Source organism: Trichechus manatus, unplaced genomic scaffold, assembly GCF_000243295.1.
Source record: "Trichechus manatus latirostris isolate Lorelei unplaced genomic scaffold, TriManLat1.0 scaffold00035, whole genome shotgun sequence".
Taxonomy (NCBI): domain Eukaryota; kingdom Metazoa; phylum Chordata; class Mammalia; order Sirenia; family Trichechidae; genus Trichechus; species Trichechus manatus.
The window spans coordinates 14,484,636-14,497,397 of record NW_004443971.1 but is presented as its reverse complement, the minus strand read 5'-3'; the positions used below and the strand labels follow the sequence as shown (position 1 = coordinate 14,497,397).

Genomic DNA, 12,762 nt, shown 5'->3' with positions numbered 1-12,762 from the left:
AATAAGGCAAGAAAAAGAAATAAAGGGCATCCAAATTGGTAATGAAGAAGTTAAACTGTCCCTGTTTACAGATGATATGATACTATACTTAGAAAACCCTAACGACTCCATGAGAAATCTACTGGAACTAATAGAAAGATTCAGCAGAGTAGGAGGATACAAGATAAACATTCAAAAATCAGTTGGATTCCTATACACCAGTAAGGACAACAATGAAAAGGTTACAGAGGAGGGGAAGGATGAGGAGGGAGGGGAAACCACTAACTAGTTACTAGACAAGTGTTAACTTTGGTGAAGGGAAAGACAATACACAATATAGGGGAAGTCAGCACAACTTGACCAAGGTAAAGGAAAACACTTAGAGGAACATAAGAAGAAAAAAAACAAGCATCCACAGTAAACACTGTAGCATGTACAACCCTACTTGTTAAAACCAAACCCGTTGCCACTGAATCAATTCCAACAACCGTACAACAACAGTAAAAACAAATAATAACTTACAAGCAGATGCACAGGCAGATATGTATGCTGCATCGGGGAAGGAGGGCGTATAGGCGTATACCCACGTATATACATAGGTTAGGCTGTGGATATTTTTACATACACATTTTTATGTACAGCATGCATATTCACATATATAATAGAGCATGAAGGGGGCACAGTCATAGACGTTTCCTAGAAACATCCAAACACCTTGAGGGACTGAGTTACTGGGGCTGAAGTCTGGGGACCATGGTCTTGGGGGACATCTAGGTCAGTTGGCATAACATAGTTCAGAAAGAAAATAGTTCTACATTCTACCTTTGTGAGTAGTGCTTGGGGTCTTAAAAGCTGGTGAGCAGCCATCTAAGATATATCTATTGGTCCCATTCTGTCTGGAGCAAAGGAGAATAAAGAAAACCGAAGACACAAGGGAAATATGAACCACAGACTCCACCAGCCTGAGCCTAGAAGAACTAGATGGTGCCCAGCTATTGCTACCAGCCACTCTGACAGGGATCACAATAGAGGGTCCTGGATAGAGTGAGAGAAAAATGTAGAACAAAATTCAAATTCACAAAAAAGACCAAACTTAACTGGTCTGACAGAGACTAGAGAAACCCCTGATACTCTTGCCTCCGGACACACTACTAACTCAGAACTGAAGCTACTCCTGAAGTCCACTTTCCAGCCAAAGATTAGACCGGCCTGTAAAGTAAACAATAACACACGTGAGGAACATGCTTCTTAGATCAATCAAGTATACGAGACCAAATGGGCAACACCTGCCCAAAAGCAAAGACGAGAAGGCAGAAACGGACAGGAGAACTGGACGAATGGAAAGGGGAGAGACGAATGATGGAATAGGGGAAAGTGCTGACACATTGCAGGGATTGCAACCAATGTCATGAAACAATTTCTGTATAAATTTTTTAATGAGAAATTAATTTGCTCTGTAAACTTTCACCTAAAGCACAATAAAACAAAATAAATAATCTGATCATATGCCCTTGCTTCAGAAGTTCTGCTGCCCATTACCTATGGCACAAAGACAGACTTCATTTGTTTTTTTAAATAATACTTTATTGTGTTTTCAGTGAAAGTTTACACAGCAAATTAGGTTTCCACTTGGCAATTTCTGCAGAAACTGTTCAGTGACATTGGTTACATTTTTCACAATATGTCAGCATTCTCTTTAATTGCATTCTGGTTGTTCTGTTTCCAGTGCTCTAGTTTCCCTGTCCCCTTACCTTCTCATCTTTGTTGTAGAGTAATTGCTGACCTTTTGGTCTCATAGCGATTTTTTAATGGAGTACCGTGCTCATGGGTAATATCCTTTATTTTGTGTGGCAATCTCTTATTTTGCCAAAAGGTGACCTCAGGGCACAGTTTTGGTTAAAGGTTTAAAGAGTATCTCAGGGCGATAGTCTCAAGGAGTCCTCTAGTCTCAACTGGTCCAGTAAGTCTGGACTTTTTAAGAATTTGAGCTCTGTTCAACGTTTTTCTCTCATTCTATCAGGGTCCTTCTCTTGTGGCCCTGATCAGAATGGTTGGTAATGGTAGCCAAGCACCATCTAGTTCTGGTCTCAGGGTAGATGAGGCGTGGCTTGTGTAGGCTATTAGCCCTATAGACTAATTTCTTCTGAGACTTTGGTTTCCTTCTTTCTCTTTTGTTCCTGGTGAGTAGAGACCAATAGTTGTATCATAGGTGGCTGCTGGCAAGCTTTTAAGACCCCATATGCTACTCACCTCACTAGGATGTAAAACATGAACTTTGTGAGCTATATTATGCCAATTGACTTGTCCCATGAGACTAAGTTGTCTCATGAGACTAATGTCCTAAGCCTTCAAACCCAGATAACCAATCTCGAAAGGTGTTTGGTTATATCTGAGATGGATCTGTAACTGGATCTTCTATGAATATATGCATGCGCACACGTATCTGTATGTACACATACATATAGATACTTCTGTCTATTCACATATATGTACACACCTGTACCTACCCATACACATATATGCCTATACACCTACATATGTGACCATACTCTCGTTTTTGGTTATTGTTGGTGTTGTTGCCAAATTATAATTATGTCATATTTTTTAGCGCAAACATCCTTTTCTTTTTTGTGCTTCTTAGTGCCATCATTTACTTTGGTCAAGCTGTGCTCATTACACCCACATTCAGTGCTACTTTTCCCATCACCAAAAATAACAAGCATCTATGATCTAGAGAGTGATTATAACCACCACTACCACCACCCCCGCCCCTAGTCCCTGAACCACCAATGAACACTAGTCTCTGTATATATATACATCTGTTCTTTTCTTCTTATAAAAGTGAGATCATACAATATTTGTCCTTAGGTGACTGACTGATTTCACTTAGCATTATGTCCTACAGATCCATCCACGTTATGTTTTGTGAACTCATCGTTGTTCTTTATGGTTGTGTAGTATTCCATTGTATGTATGTACCACATTTTGCTGATCCATTCATCCACTGAAGGGCACTTAGGCTGTTTCCATTTTTTTGCTGTTGTGAATAATGCGGCAGTGAACATAGGTGTACATAAGACAGATTTCCTTTAAAAGGCATTCAAGGCTCTCTCTGATCTGGCCTCAGCCTAATCTCCACCCTCCCCTCTTGTCAGGGCCCCACCAATGCTGTACAGCTTCCATTCCAGACTACCCACAGTTCCCCAAAGCAAGGCCCTTTCCCTGCAATGTCTTTGCACAGTGTCTTTGCATGTACTTTTTTCTTCAACCCTAAATACATTTTCCACTGTTTCCATCTGAAGAACTTCTGTTCTTTTAAGATCTAAACATCTCCTCCTTTGTTAACCTTTTTCTTCCCACTGTAAAAAAGTGGATCATTTTTTGTGCCATCACAAACCCTCACAGACACCTGAGAAAGTTTACTACCCATCAGATGAGAAAAGCGAAGCTCATTCAGCTTAAATTCAGGGCACATGGTTAATTATACTGGGCCTTGAACCACTAGGCAGCCAACCATTGCTGGAGAAATCATGAAGAACGATAGATTGATGTCTCCATAAAACTGTAGAGGGCCACCTTTAGTTAAGCCCTTCTCAGACCTATTCAAGCTGAGTTCATTACTTTGTGCCACTGCTCTTTCTCCTACTAGACTGGGAGCTTCATGCGAACAGGATTATTTTTATTTTCTACCTTTAGCATTTCTTGTATTGAAACATAATTGGCACTCAAGAAATGTTTGTTGAATGAACAATCTGGAAAATGAATAATGCGGACCTACTGGTTGGTTCCTCTCCTCCTTCCTTCTGCAGTAGACTTGCATTAAGTCTCATGTCTTCTCTAAATCTGCTCTGTGTTCTTCCCACTTGTACTTGGCCCCTAGAACTTCGGATCAAGAGACAGAACTCCTCAGACAGCATCTCTAGCCTCAACAGCATCACCAGCCATTCCAGCATTGGCAGCGGCAAGGATGCTGATGCAAAGAAGAAGAAAAAAAAGAGTTGGGTAGGTAAAAGTTTAGAGGGAGGAACCATCTAGAACCAAGGTGGACTACCTCTACCTTAGCATAGGTACTGGCTCCATCCAGGATTAACCAAGATATATTCCCTTCTACTAAACCAAAAACGAAACCTGTTGCCATTGGGTTGACTCCGACTCATAGCAACCCTATAGGACAGAGTAGAACTGCCCCATAGGGTTTCCAAGGAGCAGCTGGTGGATTTGAACTGCTGACCTTTTGGTTAAAACAGCCTGAGCTCTTAACCACTGTGCCACCAGGGCTCCTCCCTTCTACTAGTGGGCCCTAATTTGATGTCTGCTAAGAGCAAGGTCTGCTAAATTCTCCCTTTCCCCTTCATTCCCTACTTGTTCCCAGTCCATCCCTCTAACCTTTATACACATCTTGGACTCTCCATACTGATAAGGTCAAATGTATTTGGCAACAGAAGGAAACTAAGGAAATCTCCAGAAGGGAACTAAGGAAATCTCCAGAAGGGAAAGTCCTATCAGTCCCCTTCCCAACTCTCCCCACTCCCTTCTATACTATGAAGAGAAGATTTTATGAACAAAGGGTTCATATTTAGAATAAAATCTATTCATTCTAGATGCTCCTGAAGATGATTTCTTCAGTTTTTGGAGAGGTATTTGTGGAGTGCTCCAGATTACTTCAGAAAGACTCTTCCTTCATATTAACTTTGGCTTGTCCAGAGATAGTTCTTTTTTTTCCCCCCCGGATAACCCTAAACTGACTTTGGATGACCTTTCTGACATTATTTAGGCAGTTCTGAAACACTCAGCTCATCTTGCTGCCTTTGGTAAGGAGAGGATCCCTAGATGGAGACTTCTTTCTCCTCTGTCCCTTGTTCAGTAAGACTGGCCCACAGACCTTTGCAGAGTGCAGATAGGTAACAGCTGTGTGAAATGAGTGATTAAGTGTTGCTTCTTTCCCCCCCGCCCCCTTCAAAATGCTGACTTCAAATCCCTATTTTTTTTCCAGGTCTATGAGGTAAGAGACCCGGTTCCTCTCCCCTTGTTTTTTCTTTCCCATTGCCATACCTTCCCCATTTCCAGAGCAACTGCCTCACCCTAAAAAAGAGGAATGGCCACTCATAACACTAACTGTAACAACCATCCCAGAGTTCCTAACTCACTCCACTGCATGGTCCATCCATGGCTGCCCCACATGAGGACAGAGGAGTGGTCTGGTTGGGGGCCAAACAGGAAAGTCAAACAAAATCCAAATCTGTTCCCTCCTGTCTTCCCCTTATTACAAATTTGGCCTCTTGTAAAAACAGTCAAATTGAGCTTTTCCTATCCAGAAAATGAGCTTTCTTATTTTTGTTCCCATCACACCTAGAAGCTCAAAACGGAAGAGAATCACGGGATGAACATTATCTTAACCACAGTTTCCAGAGGCTGGTTTGGATTTGGCCTAGCCTGAGGATTTAGCTCTAGAGTAGGAGGAACCAGAGATAGGTAAGGGACATGGTTCAGTCTGTATCATCCTCAAGTCACCCCAAAGCTTGAAGCCCTCTGAGTATCCATGGAATTTGCAAAGATATTTCAGGGATTAGCATATAGTTGAAGACAAACAGAAGGTGGACTTAGAATTTCCATTGCAAACCAAATATCTAAGGTCCAAGCTAACCCTATCCCTATATTGTGCTAGGTGGTATTTATGAAGGGTATGAGAAATGGAGTCTATAATCTCAGCTCTCAAGAAGACGACAGTGTTGCTGGGGAGACAAAACAAATATTGTCCATATAAAATGGATAATCCAAATGCTTAATTCAGGCAGTGATTGCTAAGGTGATCACAGATGAGAGAGACAGTAATTACAACAGGCAGGGAAAAAACCAAAGAGATCAAAGTTAAACTGCATTGGGAGTGTGGGAGGTAGAGAGGAGAGTGTTGGAATGCTTCTTCATAGACACTGCCTGATCAAAGGAGAAGCAGCAGGGCAGGGGAAGACTAGTTTAGCTGGAGCACTGACTGGGTAGGATGGAGCAGAGATATGAAGGGCCTGAAAAGCCATGATCATTTTTTAAACTTGATTCTGTCGGTTAGCATTTTCTGAAGTGTGTTGCACAGATCACTAGTCCATTGAGAATCTCCTTAAAAAGTGACACCATCATCAAATAAATTTGAGAAACACTGCATTCTCTAGAGTGCATATTTGCACATAGAAGTTCTGAGAAGGCCTCCCCCCGACCTCCAGTAAGAATCTGTTCCATTTTGCTTACTCCATTGTTTCCCGAACTCATTTGACTATGGAACCCTTAGCCACATAACACCAATCAACATCTCCCCACAGTTCTGGCTTTGGGAATACTGAACTACACAAAAGAACTCTATTCTCATTTAAGATCTTATTGATCTTTTAAAGGCCTTATGCTCCCAGCAAATGGGGTCACAGGATCTCTTTCTGCAGGCACACGTGTGCGCACACACACACACACACACACACACACACGGCTTTCCATGAAGCAATGGTGTAGAGAAAATTTCATCAGATTGAAAATCAAGAAGCTTGTGTTCTAGTTCCAGGTCTTCTTCGATTATGCAGTCTCAAGCAAGTTAACAATGGCTTTTTCAGCCTCCATTCATCCATCTCTACAGAGAACTCAGCTTCATGATACTTTTGAACTCTAATTGATCAGTGATAATATATCCCCTGTAACCAGCCAGCTGCACATATCTCTCTCACTCACATCCCCATCCCAGATACACTGGTCCTCCTGGTCCACACCGATAGAGACCGAACACACACCACTACCAGCTCCAGCAATCACTTACCAGCCTTTCTGTGCTCCAGATGTGACACTTAGAAAGGACACCAAATTTGCTCTTCTTTTCTCTCACTGTTCCAAAGAGCTAGTTTGCCTTTGTCCCCTGTAGCCTTCGACCCCTCCTTTACTCTCTGTCTCCTGCTGCCATTCCATGTCTGTGTCCCCGTGTGTGTGTGCATGCTGTATGGATGCATGTGAATGGGTGTGGGACAGGACCCTGGCTTGCATCTCTAGCTTACTTCCCTAATTCCTTAACTCCCAATCAAACAAGCTATGATCAGATTATAATACTCCAAGTACACTAAGGTAATGCTGGGAAATGTCCTTTATTCCAGGACATTAGAGTGGAATTAGTAGAAAGCACCTGTGTCTGGTTGTTCTGATCATTCTGTTATGTGCTGGGCACCAAAAAAACCAAACCCATTGCCACTGAGTGGATTCCGACTCAGCGACCCTACAGAACAAAGTAGAACTGCTCCATAGGGTTTCCAAGGCTATAATCTTTATGGAAGCAGACTGCCACATCTTTCTCCCACAGAGCAACTGGTGGGTTCAAACGAACCACTGACCTTTCAGTTAGCAGCCGAGCACTTAACCACTGTGCCACCAGGGCACAAGAGATATTAAAAGAAACTTGATACCACCTCCTTCTATTGATCTCCACAGAATTGTACTGTCGGTCTCTGGTTGAGTGAAGAATAGATAAACAGATACTAGGCTGATAAGCCCTGGTCAAAAGCGGTATCCTGAGGCCCAGAGTGAGCGAGGCTCTCGACTGAGCAGTTATTGGTCTGCTAGAGAAGGTGGGGTTGGAATGCTGGGCTTGGTCTTCTCTGTCCCCCTCAGAGGCACAGTTCCCCCATGAGAAAAGAGCCAAGAAGTTCCTGTAGCCTACAACAGCAGGCCAGAAGATTCTGCCCTTTCTGCCATCCCTAATTTCTAGGCGTCTCTTCTGTGAATCAAGAGAAGCCTTATAAAGAGAGGCTTAATTACAGCAAGTAAACCCCCTGCCTCCAGACCTCTCTCTCAGAAGTCCATACCTGTCTTCCCCCATACCCTGACATCTCTCTCTACCCTGATCTGCTTTCTTCTAGCTTCGAAGCTCCTTCAATAAAGCCTTCAGTATAAAAAAGGGACCCAAGTCAGCTTCCTCATACTCTGATATTGAGGAGATTGCCACACCTGACTCCTCGGCCCCCTCATCCCCTAAACTACAGCATGGTTCCACAGAGACTGCTTCACCCTCCATCAGGTCCTCCAACTCATCCTCTGTGGGCATTGATGTCACCGAGTAAGTGCTCTCCAATTCCTGCCCTCTATGCTGGTGCCAGTGTAAACTGCTGGCTAGTTGGCAGTAAGCCCATTAGACCCTGGATAAGCAATACCCCACTACAGACCCCTCCCTGGGCATATGAGACCCACAGATGGCTCTTTCGTCGTACTACTGATTGCATATCTATGGGCAGGGGGAACCAAGGCTACCAGTCACAGATCTCAGTATCACCTCGTACCTCTAGTGTTTCTCTGTGTAGCCTAGCTTGACTCTCACTTTCTTACAGGAGCCCTGCTAACTCGGTTCCCCACACTAGGATGTTCCATGCCAATGAGGAGGAGGAGCCAGAGAAGAAGGAAGTATCAGAGCTGCGTTCTGAACTATGGGAAAAAGAAATGAAGCTTACAGACATACGCTTAGAAGCCCTCAACTCTGCCCATCAACTGGACCAGCTTCGAGAGACCATGCACAACATGCAGGTTGGTATTTGGGCAGACAGCTGGCAGGAAAGGGAAGACCAGGGCTTATGATTTGCCCAGCCCTGCTACCCTACCCTGTCTGTTCTTGCCACAGTTGGAGGTGGACCTGCTGAAAGCAGAAAATGACCGGCTGAAGGTAGCCCCAGGCCCCTCATCAGGCTCCACTCCAGGGCAGGTCCCTGGATCATCCGCTTTATCATCCCCTCGCCGCTCCCTGGGCCTTGCACTCACCCATTCCTTCAGCCCAAGTCTCACAGACACAGGTAACTGTTTCGGAGAAGAACCTATAAGGGTGGAGAGAGGAAAAGGGCTCAGTTCACTGTTACAGTATTCCACTTGCTCTGTAGTATTTTCCTTGGGTCAAGGAGGTAACAACACCTAAACCAAGCAGTGCCAGTGTCATGAGAAAAGACTTGTTAGATCCTTCAACCTTAATTATTTTCAATTTTGTGCCTCCCTTTCTTTGTGGTAAATAAAGGCCTATTTTGAAAGAATAACAATAGTAAGGTTTAGGAAAGGCTGTTAGTGCTCCCAAAACCAATAGTCCTTCTCAACCTCCACAGACCTGTCACCCATGGATGGCATCAGTATCTGTGGTCCAAAGGAGGAAGTGACCCTCCGGGTGGTGGTGAGGATGCCCCCCCAGCACATCATCAAAGGGGTAAGGAACTTCAGGGAGGGTCCAGTTTAAGAACAAACATAACATTGTCTTTTTTATCCAAGAAAACTTGGGCTCTGAATACCCATAAAACCAGAGTACTCAACTTCTAAGGGTTTTTAAGATCTCCCTTTCTTGGAGTCATCTGCACTCGGGTTCATATGCTTCTACGCTGACTTTACAGGACTTAAAGCAACAGGAATTCTTCCTGGGATGTAGCAAGGTCAGTGGAAAAGTTGACTGGAAGATGCTGGATGATGCTGTTTTCCAAGTATTCAAGGTAAAGGGATATATTGTTTGTCCTCTTATGGGATATCCAGGCACTGGGATCTTGGGGACTTTGATGCTTTTTGGAGAAATGCTAAATAGGAAAGCATATGCTCTTCCCTTTCTCCATCTACTTCTGTTCTAATATTCGTTCTTTCTTGTGGCTTTTATATCTGTGTTTGTGTCTTCTCACTCAGTGTTCCTCACTATCTTCTTTTTCTCCCTTTCTCTTCTGCCAGGACTATATTTCCAAGATGGACCCAGCCTCTACCCTGGGACTAAGTACCGAGTCCATCCACGGCTACAGCATCAGCCATGTGAAACGAGTGTTGGATGCTGAGCCCCCAGAGATGCCTCCCTGCTGCCGAGGTGTCAATAACATATCAGTCTCCCTCAAAGGTCAGTCTTTGTCTCTTGGGTAAGGTGGTATGGGATGCAGGGGGGAGATCATCAAATAATTCATCATTCATTCATTCAACAAGAATTTATTGAGAAGCTATAATATAAAGGTCACTGTGCTTAAGTAATGTGAGATATAAAAAGCTGAATAAGACCTAGTCCTAACTTTTGTCCCCGGGGACATTTTTTGCCGGGTCTGGGCTTTTCCCTCTACCCATGCACCTTTGGTTCAGAGTGTGTCCTTAAAAATCAAATCTAAGTTTTCTAAAGTAGGGATTAGGGGATTCCTGTGGAACCATTGGGCAAGTGACTCTTGAGTTTTTTCAGTGGAATCCTAGATGAAGAAAAAAAGCCCTTCAGAATCCCTTGCTATCCTAGGACCCTCATCAAGACTCATGCTTTTTGGGGCTGGGGTTCAGGTCTGAAGGAGAAGTGCGTCGACAGCCTTGTGTTTGAGACGCTGATTCCCAAGCCAATGATGCAGCACTACATAAGCCTCCTGCTCAAGCACCGGCGCCTCGTCCTCTCAGGCCCCAGTGGCACAGGCAAGACCTACCTGACCAATCGATTGGCTGAGTACCTAGTGGAGCGCTCGGGCCGCGAGGTCACTGAGGGCATCGTCAGCACCTTCAACATGCACCAGCAGTCTTGTAAGGTAGCTGACTCCTGAGACCCGTGCCAGTCTTTGTTCAGGCCTCAGCCTCCCACGAGGCTTCTCCCAGGCCCTGCCTTATTCTTTCCCCTCCTCAGTGTTCTCCTTCCCTCCACTCCCTACTTCCTCTTTTCCAGTTTTCACCCTCCCCTGCCCCCAATTTCTTTCCAGACTTTTGCCCTTCATTACTTTCACAACATTTTCCCTGTAGTTAATAGCTGATTAAACTACATCATCCTCATTTCTACCTCACTCTTGGCCAACCCTGTCAATCCAATCCCTTCTCTTTTATTTTCTTCCCTCTACCCTTCTTTTCAGTATACTTTCTGACCTTGGGCCTTCATGGAAGAAGCTCTCAGAATTAAATGTTACATGCTGTGCTCTCCCCTGCCAAATCCTGACAACTCTTGAGCAGACCCAAATACTTTGGAGTTGGCTCAAGTCTTGGCTCTCCTCAGCTGTAGGAAAGTGCTTCCATTAATGGTAGTTCATGGTGCCAACCCAGTGAAAATCTGTTTAGGAAATAGCATGTGTTTCCCACTTTGGAGGATTTAGGGGCCACTGTTGAAGAGGGTTGCTTTAGAACCTTTCAGACCACTGTTTATCAGCCTGTGGTGATCGGTTCTACAGTCAAATGTCCAAGTGCACCAAACATGAACCAAAGGCCCCAGGGAAGTCCAGAACTAGCAGAGCTACTCCAAAATACTTCTTACCAAAGCTGATCCAAGTGCTCATTACTCCTGAGTGCTGACCTACTATCCTTTTATTCCAGGATCTGCAACTCTATCTCTCTAACCTGGCCAACCAGATAGACCGGGAAACAGGAATTGGGGATGTACCCCTGGTGATCCTGTTGGATGACCTAAGTGAAGCAGGCTCCATCAGTGAGCTGGTCAATGGTGCCCTTACCTGCAAGTATCACAAATGGTGAGATGGGATCAGGAACAAACTCATGACAATGGGAGGAGGAAAAACCCAGTACAGTCCAATCTATGAGCTTTCCATTGTGTGGACATACAGAAAGCAAGTGGTAAGGCAAGTCTAAGTGAATCTTTTCTCCCTTTCTTTCCATAGTCCCTATATTATAGGTACCACCAATCAGCCTGTAAAAATGACACCCAACCATGGCTTGCACTTGAGCTTCAGGTAAGGACTCTGACCACGGATGGGCCTTCCTACTCTACCCAATAGTTTATAAACTACTTAAACACAGGGCTTTGGCCAGAGGGGCAGTAGATAACAGAGGGAAAAAGAACTAGCCAGAGCCTTCTAGACTGGGAAGAGAAAGTAGATGTATCTGCCATTCAGTGAAAGGGTGGAGAGGACCCTTGAATTAGGGGAACTAGACGACAACCAGCTAGGCTGCTGTAATTCAGATTCTCTGCCCTCACACCACCTGATCCAGGTCAGTGAGGTCAGATGGTTATCTCAAGACAATCACTGATTTGAGAGTCAGCTCTGCCTGCCCAGGGCTGCTGCCCTGAGATCAGTTGCCCCCCACTATTACCTGAGAAGAAACCAAGTGGGCTTTAGTGGGAGGCAGGCAGGAGGAGGGATAGACTGGCAGGGGATGAACCCTGACAGTACCCCCATACCACTCTGACCACACTCTCCCATCCCTGGCGGCAGGATGCTGACCTTCTCCAACAACGTGGAGCCAGCCAATGGCTTCCTGGTCCGTTACCTGAGGAGGAAGCTGGTAGAGTCAGACAGCGACATCAATGCCAACAAGGAAGAGCTGCTTCGGGTGCTCGACTGGGTACCCAAGCTGTGGTATCATCTCCACACCTTCCTTGAGAAGCACAGCACCTCAGACTTCCTCATCGGTACTGGGGTTCAGCTTCCCCCTTGGGGTCAGGAGGTGGCTTCCCTTTTCTACTTTACCACCCGGAGGGATGCTCCCTTTTCTTTCTGGAGTCTTCAGCATGTAAAGGAATTGCAAACCTTACAGCTTTAGACTTAGAACCACTTAATTACTTAACAAGCATTCCCAACACACTTAGCACCGTGATTTTGGTAAATCACTTCAACCTTCAGAAAGCCAGCCCCTCTCCCTCATTTTTTCCCATAATTAATGGAAAAAAAGGAGGGAAAGTATTTAGGAGGAAACTGAAACATCCTCCTCCTCCTCTCCCTTGTCTCACTTCCATCTTGTGAGGGCATTACTTATGAGATTGTCAGCCAGGCAGTCAGCACCCACCTGCCTTGAGAACAGTCTTGGTATAGCCCAACTCTAAATTAATTTCCTTTAACCCTTTGGATCAGACCC

At 44.7% G+C, this 12,762-nt stretch overlaps 1 protein-coding gene across 1 annotated transcript in view; it reads left to right on the top strand.

Moving 5' to 3' along the window:
* The window catches only part of NAV1 (neuron navigator 1), a 57,747-nt gene that overhangs the window by 35,776 nt on the left and 9,209 nt on the right, over positions 1-12,762 (top strand). The window contains exons 12-22 of the mRNA XM_023730346.1: positions 3,860-3,981; positions 7,860-8,056; positions 8,325-8,517; positions 8,612-8,780; positions 9,081-9,178; positions 9,360-9,455; positions 9,682-9,841; positions 10,261-10,496; positions 11,266-11,420; positions 11,568-11,639; positions 12,123-12,319. Of these exons, the coding sequence (XP_023586114.1) occupies positions 3,860-3,981; positions 7,860-8,056; positions 8,325-8,517; positions 8,612-8,780; positions 9,081-9,178; positions 9,360-9,455; positions 9,682-9,841; positions 10,261-10,496; positions 11,266-11,420; positions 11,568-11,639; positions 12,123-12,319 (1,695 nt within the window). The remainder of the gene's footprint in view (positions 1-3,859; positions 3,982-7,859; positions 8,057-8,324; positions 8,518-8,611; positions 8,781-9,080; positions 9,179-9,359; positions 9,456-9,681; positions 9,842-10,260; positions 10,497-11,265; positions 11,421-11,567; positions 11,640-12,122; positions 12,320-12,762) is intronic.